This window comes from Myzus persicae, unplaced genomic scaffold (genome assembly GCF_001856785.1).
Source record: "Myzus persicae strain clone G006 unplaced genomic scaffold, MPER_G0061.0, whole genome shotgun sequence".
Classification (NCBI taxonomy): Eukaryota; Metazoa; Arthropoda; class Insecta; order Hemiptera; family Aphididae; genus Myzus; species Myzus persicae.
The window spans coordinates 336,251-354,046 of NW_019102383.1; the positions used below are offsets into that span (position 1 = coordinate 336,251).

Genomic DNA, 17,796 nt, shown 5'->3' on the forward strand with positions numbered 1-17,796 from the left:
AATTGATTTTCGTATGCAATGATTTAACACATTCATTACAGTGATCTTCCTACTCATTGACGAGGTACATAAGACATCTACTAAGCTGTAGAGTAACTCGACCGCTTTTTACTGTAAATTGTTAAGCAGACGATTGTCTTGAAAATGTTAATGCGCCTAAAATTAAATTAAAACAATTATTTATTGAAACGTATGTTCTAAGGACAATAGTATCTCCGCAAAATAATCATTAAATGGCATAACCGCATAACAAATCTAAATTATTCAAGATAGTATGGTGTTATCTATTTTTATTTAAGAATATATAAAATATCAATATTTGAATGAATGTATTATAAAAAAAAATTTGGAGGTGGATATGGTTGATGAATCAGCTTGTAAATAACCAAATTTAACACATTTCATCTCATTATATCTTTGACAAAAAAAATGTTTAAGGGGGGACGAGGTGACCGAGTGGTCTGACTCTTCCGCTGCGACGCAGCCGGTCGCGGTTCGATCCTCGGCCACCGGGCGGCATTTTTCTCCGGACAAGTCGCGGTGACCGGAGAGCAAGTGCTGCCATCCCCCACCCCCGGGGCATGGCAGAAACCTACGGGTGCCCCATTCGAAATTCTGCCAAAACAAACACACACGTGTTCCCCCTACCGTTCCAAAAACCTACAAACCATCAATACAAAAACCTACAGTACCTACTAATAGCTAATGGTCACAGTTGCCGGGCTCAGGATCAATTAAAAAAAAAAAAAAATGTTTAAATTATTTCTTAATATCTAAAAAGGAATTGAGCATTAATAACAATTTTTTTCAACGTAGCTGAAATTAATGTTATAGGTTATAAAAAAATGATTCAACTAATATAGAGTCTAATATGTGGGTTTATTAAAAATATTTTTTAATTTATATTTTATAATATTTGTTCACCTTTAATAATACATTGTTGCGTTCAATTTAACTTTCATTATAACTATAATCGTTAATTCACTATAATTTTAATTCAATTTTTTTTAAATCAATTATTAGTAAGGTAATACAAGTATCCTATTTCAAATTAAAATAGTACGTATAATGTAAGTAGACTTACTAATACTACTATACGATAAAAATGTCTATTTATTTCACTTTGAAAACTTTTTTAACAAATTCGTCAAATTAATAAAAACAAAATTTACAGTTCATTTAAATCAAACTTTAAATTTTACAATGGCGACATAAATATAAATAATTCTTAAAAATGAGTGAATTTTGTATAACCGGATGGGACTCCGATATTTATAGACATAATTTATTAACTCCAAACTAACCAGTACTTCCAAAATCTATTCAAATAATATTCTAACAAACTATATAGTATATATTATGTTTGGCAATATATAGATACGTTTAAAATTTGGTATATTCTATACTCTGTAAATCGATAGTTATTATTACAATAATATTGTAAAATGAACTAAGTAACATTGCAAAATTATTTATAAACTCATTTGAATATGCTAACTATTCCATTAATAATAAACTATATATTATACCGAAATACAAATTCAAGTAAACAATGCTATATGAATTTTGTTATTAAAAGGAAATTTCTCGACGCAGATACCATACATACAATACATTTATGTGGTGGTCAGTTCACGTTTGAAACATTTATTGTACTAACATAAAATAATATTATAAAAATTAATATATACTACTTATAAATGTTAACTGAGTTGGCCCATAATAAATTTAAAGTATTACATTTTTTTTTTCTATGCAACTCAATATGAATATAATTGTGTAAATAATTTAAAGATTAAAATGCGTACCTAGGTTCATATTATTATAAGAGTAAATAAATAATTGGTAAAAGTCTCAAATCCACGTTACAGGTTTGATCAAAAACACTTTTTAAACGTGATGATTAATCGTTTTTTTTTTTTTCAAAAGACATGATACAGCAGCTAACTAGTATATATGTATACCTACGTGGGTATATTGCAGAAGTGACCTATCTGAGACACATTATACTGACAATAAAAGGCGGTAATTGCATAGTCAAATAAAAACGACACAAATTAATTTATAATAATTGTAAACGAAATCATAAAACAACTTTAAAATAGGTAAGCCTAAAAATCTAAAATCATAATCAAAACATCTGTTTGAAAAAAAAATAATCAACCATTTAATTAAGAATTGATTACTCGAATGAATTAAATCCATGAAAACTGCATATCATACGCACTTCAATAACATATTACACAGTCACTCAATCATATTATTATAATATATGTATAAATTGCACAGTAGCTAGCCTCTTTGAACTCCTAAGTTATATAAATTATGCCTATCCAAATAGTAAAAATGAGCTTTTTTTATTACGATATAATGACCAACATTCAACCAAAGGGTATTATCATTTACATAAGAATAGACGCCCTCTCATCTTTAGATAATGTTCAGAGAACTTAACTCGGGCTACATAAATAGGGTGAATTCAGAAATAATGTTACAATATTCTGCCAGTAAAATATAATTTTTATATCAGTATTTTATACCACCGGATGTAAAAGGGTTGTCTTTTTGTAGATGTATTAAGTCGTGTATTATTCATATCTATAAACCAGCTTATATATTTTATTACAAAACGCTAATAACTATAAGCATTCTTCCGATGAATGCATATTAAATACCGTGGTTATACATTTGAACAAACAGTACAAACATCACGGAACTGTTCTTAATAATTTTATAATTGTGTATTATTTTTGAAAGTGATGTGAGTACTAAACACCGTAATATTTGAATGAAAAAGTGAGCAAGTAGGTAACCATTCTGGTGTACTATAAAAGCAGAGTGTGACTCATAACTGTATTGGTCAATGTAATAGGCCATAATGATTATAATGGATATCATTGCGTAAGAAAAACGATTCTAAACGGAGCCGATCTGTCTGCCTGTATTATCATTAAGTATGTTTTAGTGAAAGAATATACTGCCGTTTCTCGTTGCAGTAATAATTTATTTTACAAGTTGTATAACGGTTGGCGTTATTATAGTACGAGTATATATAGGGAATAATCTAAATATTTTTAAAATGTCAATAATATGTCTAGGAAAAATTTTCAAGTCCCAACGAATAAAATATTTGAATTACAGCAAAGTAACTAAAATCATTATTCTTTGTTTAAGTATAAAAAAAAAATTATGATTATATATTTGTTGGGTTTCTGCAGTAAGAAGTACTTTTGGTGAACCTTGTATGATTTTAATAAAGTGATGACAATAGTCATCACATCAGCTCATAACCTATACTATATTATAATTTTCAATTATACTTTAAACATGTGAATTAAACCTAACAGTCTAAAAGTCTTGCACTTTATTACACCTTGTTTCAATTACCAAGCCTTAGCTATAAAAATTAAACGTTTTATCCATTTCAAGATTCAAAATAATTCACAAATTGTCATGTGTGTAGTGAATTTTGATAACATTTTAACTTCAATAAAATAAACCATTCCTATGTACTTTTTAAAATGCAAAAAACCAACTTATGCGAAATCTTTAAATAAATATTCAAACTTTTTGACTGATTCTACATTTTGATCACCACTTTAAAAAAATCTAAAAAATCTTAAAATATAAAATGCTTATAAATGGCTTAAATATAGTTTAAGTATTTCAAAAATGTTATTAAGTATAGAAAATGATAATTTTAGTAACAGTTAAATGTTTCTAGTCTCTACGATTACAATCGGTATCATCTGAATACATTAACCATACTAAAATCGTTTAATGAGAAATCTATATAATATTATGTATGAATATTCAAGTTTCATCGAAACTAAATCTTCATACGCTCAAGAAAATATTTGTAGATTCACAATCAATTTTTTATTAAATTCTTGTAATAAATACTTATATAAAACCTAATATTACATTTTAAGACCTCAAGTATCAATATACAATATTAAACATTTTATAAATTTTAAATTACAAAAAAGTTTGGCAATTTTCATAATATACTAACCTATATGATGAATATTGTAAAATTTATAATTTCAAAAGTTCAAAAGCTCGTTCAAAATTATTGTAGGTTTACACTCAACTTTTTTTTTTAATTTCCAGCTTACAAAACATATAAGGAATATTGTAAATCGTATTTTACATTTTTAAGCAGTTTGAAGATGATGCATAATTTTTCTATTGATATTTATAGAAAATATCATAAATTTCAAATTTCCTTAATTTATAAATTGCTCAAAAAAATCAATACATTATGAACATTTTACCATGTACATAAAATACTAATATAAATATCCGATGGAGTATCTACAATTATTAATTTTTAATTACAACAATATAAGAAAACTTATTACTTTTAGCACCTTGAAGTAAGTAAATTTACTTTCCAACCAGTCATTATATTGGAAGTTAACGATTGTAGCATTTTTACTTTTCCAAAAGATGATAAGGGAATTACAAAAGCTTAAAAAATCTAAATAAAAACCCAAATCATTGTGAAATGAATACATTCATATTTTTACTCAGAATCTAAAATAATTTATTCAATACAATTCTAAGTAAGTCAGAACAGAACTATAGTTTTCATTTTTATCAAAATGTAAGTTTAGATTTTAGAATGATGTAAACTCAAGTGATAACTACTTATATACCTTTTTTGTACCTATATATTTACTGAAATTAAAAAATACCAAAAACCAAAAACCATGTACAATAATTGGTTGTTCTAAAAATGAGTAATAAAAATGAGTGTACATTTTAAATTATAACACATACGCGTATGTTAATTATTTTTGGTCATTAGTTTATAAAATATAAGACATTCTACTTCGATTACAAATAGCAATCAAGAAAACTCATTAAACATAAATAAACTACAAAAATATTTAAACAACCTTTTTTGGTGAAGTACAAAATTTAAATTGTGTATAAAAACTTAGTTTCTTTAGCTGACCGTAGGCAAAGCATAGGCAAGCCGCTAACTTAACGTCTCTTCGAAATTCACTCAATTGCACAAATGTGAAATTGACTCCCCTACTTTACTACCCCAACTTACAACTCTTATATTTCCAACCTCACCCCAAGGTCTGACTATGTAAACAACCAACTATATCGTCGCTGCATGCAAATAACAAACTTGGACCACACCTTCTCCTTTTTATATTCGTGTTCTAATCTTTTACTACTCGTTTGTAAATTATTTGTAAATTGTTTAGTATATTTAATTTAAACTACTATTTAAACATGTGTTTACTCTTGCTATAATGTTACTTTTTACATTTTTTTCCAAATATCCATATGGCGTGTAATAAATTAATAAATCACGAGAGTGTGTAATTAGATACAAGACGCGTAATATACATTTTAAGTTTAAATTTATAGATCTAATAATTTGTACGAATAATTGTTATTCGTAAATCTTCGATTGTTCATTTTTCGCAAACTAATAAATACACGTTGTATGTTTAACATTGATATTAATGATGAAATTAATTTTTATTTCGTCATGGCTGATATATATATGGCGATGTATCAATATGATGAGTGACGACTGCACATGATGAGTAGTAAGTCTGTACTCTGTGCGTAGTAATAACTGTTAAGAGGACGCAGAGCTCGCATTTGCAGTCTCCGTATTTGAAGTTACTAGAGTAACATAGAATATTAATTACATTTAGAATTCAGCTCACGTTTATTAGCTTCGTTATTTTAAGAATTAGAACTAATCGACCTGTTGACCTGTTATGAAACTTAATTTTAAGAACAATATCTGTATGGTGCTCACGATGGTTAAATTTTTTAGCGAATTTTGTGTATTTAAAATAGCGCAATTTAAAAATGATCATAGCTAGATTAAAAACTCAACTGTCTTAAAAAATCCACATACAAACACAAATAATGTTTTTACCATTCAATTCCATAATGGGTTGATGCACTCTAAACTCACTTATAAGTTACAAAAAAAAATTATTGTGTTTACATTTCATTACAAAATGGTTACAAAATGTAGTGAAAGTTTCGTACAAAAATTCAGAATTTGAAGGTACTGGCGTGACGTAGGTACCTCATTTTAATTTATAATTTGTGTAATTAAAACTAAGTTATAATATAATAAATTGTCTTAATTTATTCATAAATAGATTCTTTGAAATTTATATTTTAAGTAAGACTATTAAATATGTTTATAGGATAACGATATTTAAGTTTAGTTAATGAATTATCTTTAATTACTTTCCTCCCGGTTGAATAATTTTTAAAACAATAATTAATTACCAAATTTAAATAATACCCTATTTACAAATATTTTTGATTATACCTATATTGTTAAATATAATATTATAAAAAAACTAAATGTACATTCACTCAGGTAACAAGTTTGAATAAAAAAAAATGTCTTACAGTCCGTAACTGTTTTTGATTGTCGATTATTAATTAATGATGAACTTAATATATTGTTATACAGTATATTTTAGGTGCATATTGCCTATATACGTACCTACATATTATATCCAAATGTTTAAAAGTTGATTGATTCATCTCAGCTTTAGCTCACTTCAACATAGCTGTAAAATAGTGGACTAGACATTTAGACGGATACTACTGATTTAAATTTAATAGTTATCATCAGAAATGGAAAACAATTCTGAGAAGGTCCCAGTGTAGTGTACGCATGCAGTTTTTGTATGATCATTGATACGGATATTACATTATGCCATTATGGACATTATGGTACTTACCTATATTATTAATTATCATTAATAATTAAAACATTTTTAAATAGTAAATACCAATTTTTAATTATTTGTATTTATTGACTGTATTTCTATTTTTCCATACATTTTTATTTATTTCCTATTTATTGTTTAAAATGAGTAAAATCTGCTGTGTTGTTAACTGTAGTAATACTTATAAAAACACTACAAATGTTAAGTTTTATAATTTTCCAAACAAGCCTTACCAGAGTGAATTAAAGAAGCAATGGATTTATGCAGTTAAACGTTTAGAGTAAGCTAAATAAAAGCATAATATATTTAATTTGTTTGTGGATAATGTATTAAAATTGAACTCTGTAAATCTGCTTTTAGCAATAATGGTCAATTGTGGTATCCTAGGCCTCATTCTGTTATCTGCAGTGAACATTTTGTTGGTAATAAACGCTCAAATGACTCAAATAGCCCTTCATACATACCATCATTGTTTCCTGAAGTGTACAAAAAGAAACAAGTTAATATTAAACAGCTGAGTGATAGGTATATACGAACATCAAACCGTCAAGACAAAAAGTTAAAAATGATGATAAATGATGTCAAGTCTTCAGAAGTAGAAATCATAGAACCACTTCAGTGTGAAAGCTCGAATTGTGTCTCTAATGTGGGAATTCAAGTTATGTTTGATTTTAACAATGCAAATCCATTTAAATTTGAATGCGAATTTAATAAATTGAATAATGATGTTGGAACTCTAGCAAATATCCCATTATCAAATAATATTTCTAAAATTTCTAATACTAAAGACATTGCTTGTGGTCCAGATGTATCTTGTTTAAACATGAATTCTTTTTTAGGATATCATTCTATAACTAACGAGTCACAATTAAAAGACTTAACCAGTACTACATTTAAAGTTTTTAACTTGCTACTTTCATTTATCTCTGATTCTTGTTATAGTGCTGTGAGTAAAGAAAATAGATTAATGATTTTTCTCATCAAAATTAAATTGGGTATATCATATTCAGCCATTGGAGTATTATTTTATTTAATATTAATCGTACGACTGTGTCAAGAATATTTTATTCGGTTCTAAATTCTTTAGTTAGCAAAACAAAACATTTTATCTTTTGGCCCAACAAAAAATCAATTTTAGATACTTTACCAAGAGCATTTAAGCAAAATTATCCTAACTGCCGCTGTATTATTGATTGCACAGAGATAAAAACTGAGCAACCAAGTACAGTTGAGCAAAGAGTTAACATGTATTCAAGATATAAAAGTGCTTACACAGTAAAAACTCTAGTAGCAATTACTCCTAGTGGTTTAATTTCATTTTTATCAAAATGTTATGGGGGTAGAGCAAGTGACACATTTATCACCAATGACTGTGGTTTTTTATCAAAACTTGAAAAAGGTGATGAAGTTTTGGCAGATAAAGGTTTTCCAGGTATTAAGGTCTCTTGTGAAAATAAAAACAGTATTTTAATAATGCCTCCTTTTCTTCATAATGGGAGATTTAGTGAAAATGAAGTAGTTGAAACATACAATATTGCTAGTGTGAGAATCCACATTGAAAGAGTTTTTGCCAAATTAAAAACTTTGGGAATTTTAAATAAAATAACTATAGATTTGTTACCCCATGTAGATGATATTATGCATATATGTTGTGTGTTAATTAATTTACAAAACCCTATAATTAAAGATTAACAATGTAACATTTATTTTTAAATCATATAATTATAATATAATTAATAATATAATTGTGTATATATTGTGTATTATAAATGTTAATATAATTAACAAATTCTTTAAAACTATTACAATGTAAAATATTATTATTAATATTAATAACTATGTAACACAACAACAAGTGTATCTTATTTATTTAATATTAAATGTTCAACAGGTAAAATAGGTTTTATAAATCAACGAACAACTTAATAAAATCTTTATTCAAGCAAACATCTTGGTAAGAAAAAATGAAAATAAAAATATTCCAGTCTTTTTAAAATGGTTTGTAAAAATAAAATATTCTTCTCAATTGTAATCACTAGTGGGTCTATCTTATTGTACACCAATAAATCACAATGACTTATACCAGTGCAATACATTAAAATTTGGCACTGAGTATAATATTGATGTGTTGTTTTTAAAAAAAATTTATTATTCTTATATTCTAAGTAAGGCAAATTACATTTTTTTTGTTTTAGATCAAATATAGGTTTATTTTGGCATGATATTGGACATTTAACTTCTAAAATTTTTATAGGAACTTTGTTTTCAATAACAAGACCATCAGGACTTGCACAAAGCCATGGTCTTTGTGAATGAACAATTACTCCACACTTCAGAATAATTATATTATTAAACATTTTGCTATAAAACATGATTGCTTCACTTTCATACTTGTTACCATAAGACACATTAATTTTTCCCTGATAACCCAATTCTTTTTCTGTTAGTAAAGTCTCAGCTAACCTTTCTTGATTTTCAACCGATAAATTTTTGCAAGTTTTTATCTTATGCGCTTTAACACTAGCTGAGATTCTATTCTTTCGAACTTCTTTCCATTTGCTACTCTCAGACTGCATTTTAGTCTCGTTAAATATGTTTATAATTTGTTTTAAATCAACTACAATATTATTCATATAAAATTTATTTTCATTTAAATTTAATGGAAAGTAAGAACCTATCATTGGTGGTAAGGCAATATCATATGCATTTTGTTTGGTGAGAATAAAGTTTAAAAAATCAATGTCTACTGACTTTTCCACCTCGTTTAACAAATCTAATAAACATCTCTGACACTCAATATCAGCCTCACTTTGTATTTCTTTTTCAATCATTTTACTGAGAATACAAGGAATTTCTAATATTTTACATTCATTCACAAGTGCCTTATGACTAATAGTTCTGTTAGTTGTATTACATTCAGATTTAGAATAATTTTGTTTCTTTTTAGGATATAGATATTCGATGGTTCTGCCTTTTTTGTACTTGGCTTCACCTGATTTTGAAGGTTTTCCCCATTCTTGTTCTACATTTGTTTTTGAATTACTCTCTTCATTATTTATATAATAAAAAAGTGCAGCAATGTGCTTACACTTATTCCCAGCTCCAGCAGGACATTCGCAAAAACAATGAGTTACATTCCTAAAGGGATCTATTTATAAATACAATTTAAGAATTAGACTAGTTACTTTTTTACATTTGATTTTTGTACCTACTTCAAATGTAACTTTATAAGGTGGCAGAGTGACTGATGTCTGCCTAATAACATAACCGTTGATGGTACCATATCCATTTGGCTGCTGTACTTCAGATACTGTGTGCACATGACCACTTTCGAACAACTTAACGCCTTTATTATTTTTAAATTCACAGTTATATGTAATGGTTCTAAAGCCACAGTTAAAGATGATATCTGGTTGAATCATTATGTAGTAGAAATTTCAAATCTATTATAGTACCTATGTGTGTAGTGTGTAATATAATATTTTCAGGTAAGTAGGTACTATGTGTATAACAGTATAACAGTAAACAGTAGATACAATTACAAACAAACTTAACAAACTGAATTAATAAAATATAAATATTAAATAGTCCAATAATTTATAAACCACTTATAATCACCCATTGATATATTTCATAGTGACAGTGACTAGTGATTATGAAAAACAACAAAAATAAATATAAGTTTTTAATAATAATTAATATAAATAACCATGGTAAATTATTTAATTATCATACAAAAGTTGCGTGCATTCACCACTACGGTGCGCTGTTTTCCAGCGGCTGCACGGTGTCTATANTGGTAATAAACGCTCAAATGACTCAAATAGCCCTTCATACATACCATCATTGTTTCCTGAAGTGTACAAAAAGAAACAAGTTAATATTAAACAGCTGAGTGATAGGTATATACGAACATCAAACCGTCAAGACAAAAAGTTAAAAATGATGATAAATGATGTCAAGTCTTCAGAAGTAGAAATCATAGAACCACTTCAGTGTGAAAGCTCGAATTGTGTCTCTAATGTGGGAATTCAAGTTATGTTTGATTTTAAAAATGCAAATCCATTTAAATTTGAATGCGAATTTAATAAATTGAATAATGATGTTGGAACTCAAGCAAATATCCCATTATCAAATAATATTTCTAAAATTTCTAATACTAAAGACATTGCTTGTGGTCCAGATGTATCTTGTTTAAACATGAATTCTTTTTTAGGATATCATTCTATAACTAACGAGTCACAATTAAAAGACTTAACCAGTACTACATTTAAAGTTTTTAACTTGCTACTTTCATTTATCTCTGATTCTTGTTATAGTGCTGTGAGTAAAGAAAATAGATTAATGATTTTTCTCATCAAAATTAAATTGGGTATATCATATTCAGCCATTGGAGTATTATTTTATTTAATATTAATCGTACGACTGTGTCAAGAATATTTTATTCGGTTCTAAATTCTTTAGTTAGCAAAACAAAACATTTTATCTTTTGGCCCAACAAAAAATCAATTTTAGATACTTTACCAAGAGCATTTAAGCAAAATTATCCTAACTGCCGCTGTATTATTGATTGCACAGAGATAAAAACTGAGCAACCAAGTACAGTTGAGCAAAGAGTTAACATGTATTCAAGATATAAAAGTGCTTACACAGTAAAAACTCTAGTAGCAATTACTCCTAGTGGTTTAATTTCATTTTTATCAAAATGTTATGGGGGTAGAGCAAGTGACACATTTATCACCAATGACTGTGGTTTTTTATCAAAACTTGAAAAAGGTGATGAAGTTTTGGCAGATAAAGGTTTTCCAGGTATTAAGGTCTCTTGTGAAAATAAAAACAGTATTTTAATAATGCCTCCTTTTCTTCATAATGGGAGATTTAGTGAAAATGAAGTAGTTGAAACATACAATATTGCTAGTGTGAGAATCCACATTGAAAGAGTTTTTGCCAAATTAAAAACTTTGGGAATTTTAAATAAAATAACTATAGATTTGTTACCCCATGTAGATGATATTATGCATATATGTTGTGTGTTAATTAATTTACAAAACCCTATAATTAAAGATTAACAATGTAACATTTATTTTTAAATCATATAATTATAATATAATTAATAATATAATTGTGTATATATTGTGTATTATAAATGTTAATATAATTAACAAATTCTTTAAAACTATTACAATGTAAAATATTATTATTAATATTAATAACTATGTAACACAACAACAAGTGTATCTTATTTATTTAATATTAAATGTTCAACAGGTAAAATAGGTTTTATAAATCAACGAACAACTTAATAAAATCTTTATTCAAGCAAACATCTTGGTAAGAAAAAATGAAAATAAAAATATTCCAGTCTTTTTAAAATGGTTTGTAAAAATAAAATATTCTTCTCAATTGTAATCACTAGTGGGTCTATCTTATTGTACACCAATAAATCACAATGACTTATACCAGTGCAATACATTAAAATTTGGCACTGAGTATAATATTGATGTGTTGTTTTTAAAAAAAATTTATTATTCTTATATTCTAAGTAAGGCAAATTACATTTTTTTTGTTTTAGATCAAATATAGGTTTATTTTGGCATGATATTGGACATTTAACTTCTAAAATTTTTATAGGAACTTTGTTTTCAATAACAAGACCATCAGGACTTGCACAAAGCCATGGTCTTTGTGAATGAACAATTACTCCACACTTCAGAATAATTATATTATTAAACATTTTGCTATAAAACATGATTGCTTCACTTTCATACTTGTTACCATAAGACACATTAATTTTTCCCTGATAACCCAATTCTTTTTCTGTTAGTAAAGTCTCAGCTAACCTTTCTTGATTTTCAACCGATAAATTTTTGCAAGTTTTTATCTTATGCGCTTTAACACTAGCTGAGATTCTATTCTTTCGAACTTCTTTCCATTTGCTACTCTCAGACTGCATTTTAGTCTCGTTAAATATGTTTATAATTTGTTTTAAATCAACTACAATATTATTCATATAAAATTTATTTTCATTTAAATTTAATGGAAAGTAAGAACCTATCATTGGTGGTAAGGCAATATCATATGCATTTTGTTTGGTGAGAATAAAGTTTAAAAAATCAATGTCTACTGACTTTTCCACCTCGTTTAACAAATCTAATAAACATCTCTGACACTCAATATCAGCCTCACTTTGTATTTCTTTTTCAATCATTTTACTGAGAATACAAGGAATTTCTAATATTTTACATTCATTCACAAGTGCCTTATGACTAATAGTTCTGTTAGTTGTATTACATTCAGATTTAGAATAATTTTGTTTCTTTTTAGGATATAGATATTCGATGGTTCTGCCTTTTTTGTACTTGGCTTCACCTGATTTTGAAGGTTTTCCCCATTCTTGTTCTACATTTGTTTTTGAATTACTCTCTTCATTATTTATATAATAAAAAAGTGCAGCAATGTGCTTACACTTATTCCCAGCTCCAGCAGGACATTCGCAAAAACAATGAGTTACATTCCTAAAGGGATCTATTTATAAATACAATTTAAGAATTAGACTAGTTACTTTTTTACATTTGATTTTTGTACCTACTTCAAATGTAACTTTATAAGGTGGCAGAGTGACTGATGTCTGCCTAATAACATAACCGTTGATGGTACCATATCCATTTGGCTGCTGTACTTCAGATACTGTGTGCACATGACCACTTTCGAACAACTTAACGCCTTTATTATTTTTAAATTCACAGTTATATGTAATGGTTCTAAAGCCACAGTTAAAGATGATATCTGGTTGAATCATTATGTAGTAGAAATTTCAAATCTATTATAGTACCTATGTGTGTAGTGTGTAATATAATATTTTCAGGTAAGTAGGTACTATGTGTATAACAGTATAACAGTAAACAGTAGATACAATTACAAACAAACTTAACAAACTGAATTAATAAAATATAAATATTAAATAGTCCAATAATTTATAAACCACTTATAATCACCCATTGATATATTTCATAGTGACAGTGACTAGTGATTATGAAAAACAACAAAAATAAATATAAGTTTTTAATAATAATTAATATAAATAACCATGGTAAATTATTTAATTATCATACAAAAGTTGCGTGCATTCACCACTACGGTGCGCTGTTTTCCAGCGGCTGCACGGTGTCTATAATGCAATATTATATCGACTATCGAATAATTATTGATTCTGTGTCAATTTTTTTTTTAATTTAAGAAGAATTCATTCATTATTTCATCCCAAAGAAGAGTTTAAAATTAAGACTGGCAACAATATTCGTTTTGATCGAAGGCTGTTTAAACACTACTCTTAGGTTTTCTCAGATATTTAATAGTAATATAATTTTTGTAATTATTGCTTTTCTTGAACTTACCTACACAATTATTTAGTAATTATTAAAATATTATTTAATTTAAATAATTGATTTTTAATTATTTATTGAACTATAAATTTGAAGTTTTTGCAAGTACAAAACATATTGTATATAAATTGATATTGTAAAATATCTAAGTAGGTACCTATACTAGGTAGTACAGATAAAAAACTACATCTTCAAAGTTAAATCTAAGTGAAATAAATCGTATGTTGAATGTCAAATCAATAGTTACTTACTATAGATAATTATTGACTAGGTATATAAAATGGTAAAATACAATATCTCTCTTCATTGTAGGAGCAACGTATAGCTCGTTCGCTTGATTATGAATCTAAAACAGAATAAGACATTTAGGACTTAAGTTTAACGTGTAGATAAATTATTACTGATTTACATTAGATATATATTACTAATTAGTATAAGCTAACTGAGTTGTAATTTATGTAATGGATTAAATAAAACTTACAGAAATACATATTTTTTCATCAATGTGCAAAATAAAAAATATAATTCCTATAATAATGGTAACATAAACATATTAATCTAATATTATGTATTTTGTATGTAGGTACCTATTATATGGACAAGCATAATATTTTATGATAATAGAATTAATTAATTATATATTTATAATAGGTTGGTAATATATTTTTATAATAATATGTTTATATAAATAATTAAAAATAAATGTATATATAAGAACATTGTTTCATAGTAATTGTACAATATTTAATTTAAAATACTGCATAATATTTTGTTATCGTACACTATAAATGAATTTTTAAATGAACTAAATACTTATAACTTACTTATAACTTTTACATACAAAAACTTCGATAACAAATAAATATATAAGTTCTAAATAACGTATTATTCGTAAATGAAAATGATCATAATATTATTATAATATTATTTAATCTACTAAAATAATAGTACATTCACCACTATACTATGCATATTGTTTAGTAATATTTTATTATTTTATATCAAATTCAAAAACGTTAATTATATTCATGTGTATAGTACAATAATCATAAGGGATATTTACGATAGCAATACAACAAATATTTTATAAAAACATCTTTAACTTTGATCTATTTCCCGTCTATTATCCTATAATTAATAATTGTTTCAGGACAAATGTGATTATACAACTCACTTACATCAATGCGTTATTATTTTCGACATGAGTAATATAACATCTCTGCACAGTAATAACAAAACCGTGCGCCTCAATTCACGTCAGTTTCTCCTTGGCACTAAATCACCGAACCTAAACGGATCTACCACCTTCGCCTAACTGGCCAATTCACTACGGAGTTAAAAACAAAATAATTCTGCTCACCCAATCGCTTCGTCGTACTAGTGTACCCATCTGAACTCGACTCCTCGTGAAATGTAGGTATTCTATAAACAAGATGAATCTATAATAATAATATTTATTTCAATTTAATTTCACAAATATACAAAGAAAATATAACACTAGGAAAGTTTGAAATGATGATGACTCCAAAAGCAAAGCTTGTGAAGGAGACACAGAGTTCTATAATTAAGTACATAATTGTCAAAAATTATAACTAAAACCTGTTTAAACATAAGAGTGTGCAGTATGTTTAAGTAAAAAAGCTAAAAAAGAGATAAAGAAAAGAACATAGCATAGCATAACATAGAACATAACATAACAAGTAAATAAACTATTATATAATGAAAAAAAAAAAAAAATACTAATTTTAAATACATAATAATATTGTATCCTATATATATTTTAAATTTACGATACAGATTTAGATTTTAATCTTAGCAATAATATATTTTTTATAACTATTAAAACTATTATAGTTGCTGATGTTAATACCTAATCTATTACAAATTTCGATGCTAATATTAAAAGGGTCTCTTTTACCAAATTCTGTTTTACAATTTCTTAGTTTAAAAACATTATTTTCAACTTGACGAGTATGATAATTATGTGTAAAAGAAACTGCACTACGCCTCATGCCCTCATATGATATAAATTTAGAAAAATTTCCTTAGCATGTAGTTGTTTTAGCGTTTTTAGGTTATAATTTTTAAAAAGTATGTTAGTACTTGTTCTATGAGGTTTATTAAATGAAATTCTTATCAAGGAATTTATTGTAGTTTCTAATATTTTTAAATGTACTTCATATGCACCACCCCACTCAGATATTCCATAAGAATAAACAGATTGAGCTAGGGGACATAAAACCATACGCATTGTGCTTGGTAATAAGAATCTACTAAGTACTTTGAATTTACTTTACATACATCTTACTTTTTTAATTAATTCATTAATGTGCAAGTTCCACTTTAAGAATCTATCAAAAACTATTCCAAGGTGCTTAACTGAATCAGCGGATTTTAAAGAGGTACAGTTACAGGTAGTATTAATAGTTAGACAGCCTATACAATTTGAATCATGTATTTTGATACAATCATAAACGTTAAACATATTAGCCTTAGAAATCTATACCGAACAAGCAAACTGTCAACTGCCAGCTCCTCCAATCTATGTTAGAAATATTAATAACTGCAACTCTTCTGAAATAACGGTTTCTAATGTAAGTATTCATCTTTATTGCTATCTATCCACCTTTACGGACTTTTAAATAGCTTAAATTATAATATTATCGTGATTACCTGGTCGCAACCAACGCCGCTTCTACCAAAGAATCTGCCATATAGGGTAGGTAATTATCATCAGTAACTAACACCATACAACCATCACCTTTGATATATTTGAGGCTGTAGGCGAACTTGGTAGTCATTTTGTTAGTTGCAGTCATTAAAAAAATGGAATTCCGCTTAATCTGAATTTTTGTACACCCCTAGCCCGAAAACCACAGTACGTAAAGACATTCTCAAATTATTTATCTCCATAATCTATTCCACACCATAACCAAAGTAAAAACGCATCATGTCCTCATAAAACCAAAAGTAGTTCACCAGTGTCACAACTGCCTGGAACTGAACACACCTCAAATTATTATCATCATCTTATTGCTTCAAGTGCTTTCAGACGACAACAGTTTAAAGTGCAAAATCAGAGCTGTCAAATGTGCCCTATGTGGGGGTGATTATACTTCCAATTGTGTATAAGGGATGTTCAACTTACAAATCTCTCCTCAAACGTCACAAAACCAATCATTTAAATTATCGAATACCTAATAAAAAACACAAATCATCTTATTGGCTAACTCCAACAGTACCATAGTACTTGTTACCTAATTCAATTTACTAAATATCGTTATCTAAATTCCTTCCAAACCTTATTGCATGATTAATCTATCCTTAGGATCTTTAACATGGAATTTTACAAATAATACATTCCATTGTTATTTCTATTTCTATCTCATTTCCTTAAATTATTATCATAATGTCATAAAATATCATTACAATGTACTCTCTATTAACTTAATGTCTTCAAATTATATTTTTTATATCATAACACTTATTTTATTTATCCCGTTATTAGTATGATTCGTTATTATAAATATTATACACATAAATATTATATTATCTTTGCACTGTAAGCTATAATTGTTGAGCTATCTAATAACTATTTGTTAAAAACTAATAATAAAAAAATTAAACAACTTACTTACATAGTATGAATAATTTAAATAATTTAATTTAAAAATGTAATG

The 17,796-nt window shown here is 26.9% G+C and overlaps 3 protein-coding genes and 1 pseudogene across 3 annotated transcripts; 2 read left to right on the forward strand and 2 right to left on the reverse strand.

Annotated features, from left to right (window-relative positions):
- Positions 1-6,718: 6,718 nt before the first annotated feature.
- On the forward strand, positions 6,719-10,781 carry LOC111031984 (THAP domain-containing protein 6-like; the record flags this gene model as incomplete). Its single annotated transcript, XM_022312139.1, has 3 exons — positions 6,719-7,014; positions 7,095-7,156; positions 10,534-10,781. Coding segments are annotated over exons 1-3 (447 nt in total), but the record flags the coding sequence as incomplete, so codon positions are not given.
- Positions 8,565-10,442, reverse strand: LOC111031989. Its single transcript, XM_022312143.1, has 2 exons — positions 9,947-10,442; positions 8,565-9,882 (listed from the first exon to the last, which is right to left on the reverse strand). The coding sequence occupies exon 2, from the start codon at positions 9,563-9,565 to the stop codon at positions 8,669-8,671; it is 897 nt and encodes a 298-aa protein (XP_022167835.1). The 5' UTR covers positions 9,566-9,882; positions 9,947-10,442; the 3' UTR covers positions 8,565-8,668.
- A 13-nt stretch (positions 10,782-10,794) lies between the features above and the next one.
- On the forward strand, positions 10,795-11,806 carry LOC111031990 (annotated as a pseudogene).
- Positions 11,807-11,941: 135 nt separating this feature from the next.
- LOC111031986 lies at positions 11,942-13,819 on the reverse strand. The gene is made up of 2 exons (XM_022312141.1): positions 13,324-13,819; positions 11,942-13,259 (listed from the first exon to the last, which is right to left on the reverse strand). The coding sequence occupies exon 2, from the start codon at positions 12,940-12,942 to the stop codon at positions 12,046-12,048; it is 897 nt and encodes a 298-aa protein (XP_022167833.1). The 5' UTR covers positions 12,943-13,259; positions 13,324-13,819; the 3' UTR covers positions 11,942-12,045.
- Between the last annotated feature and the right edge of the window lie 3,977 nt (positions 13,820-17,796).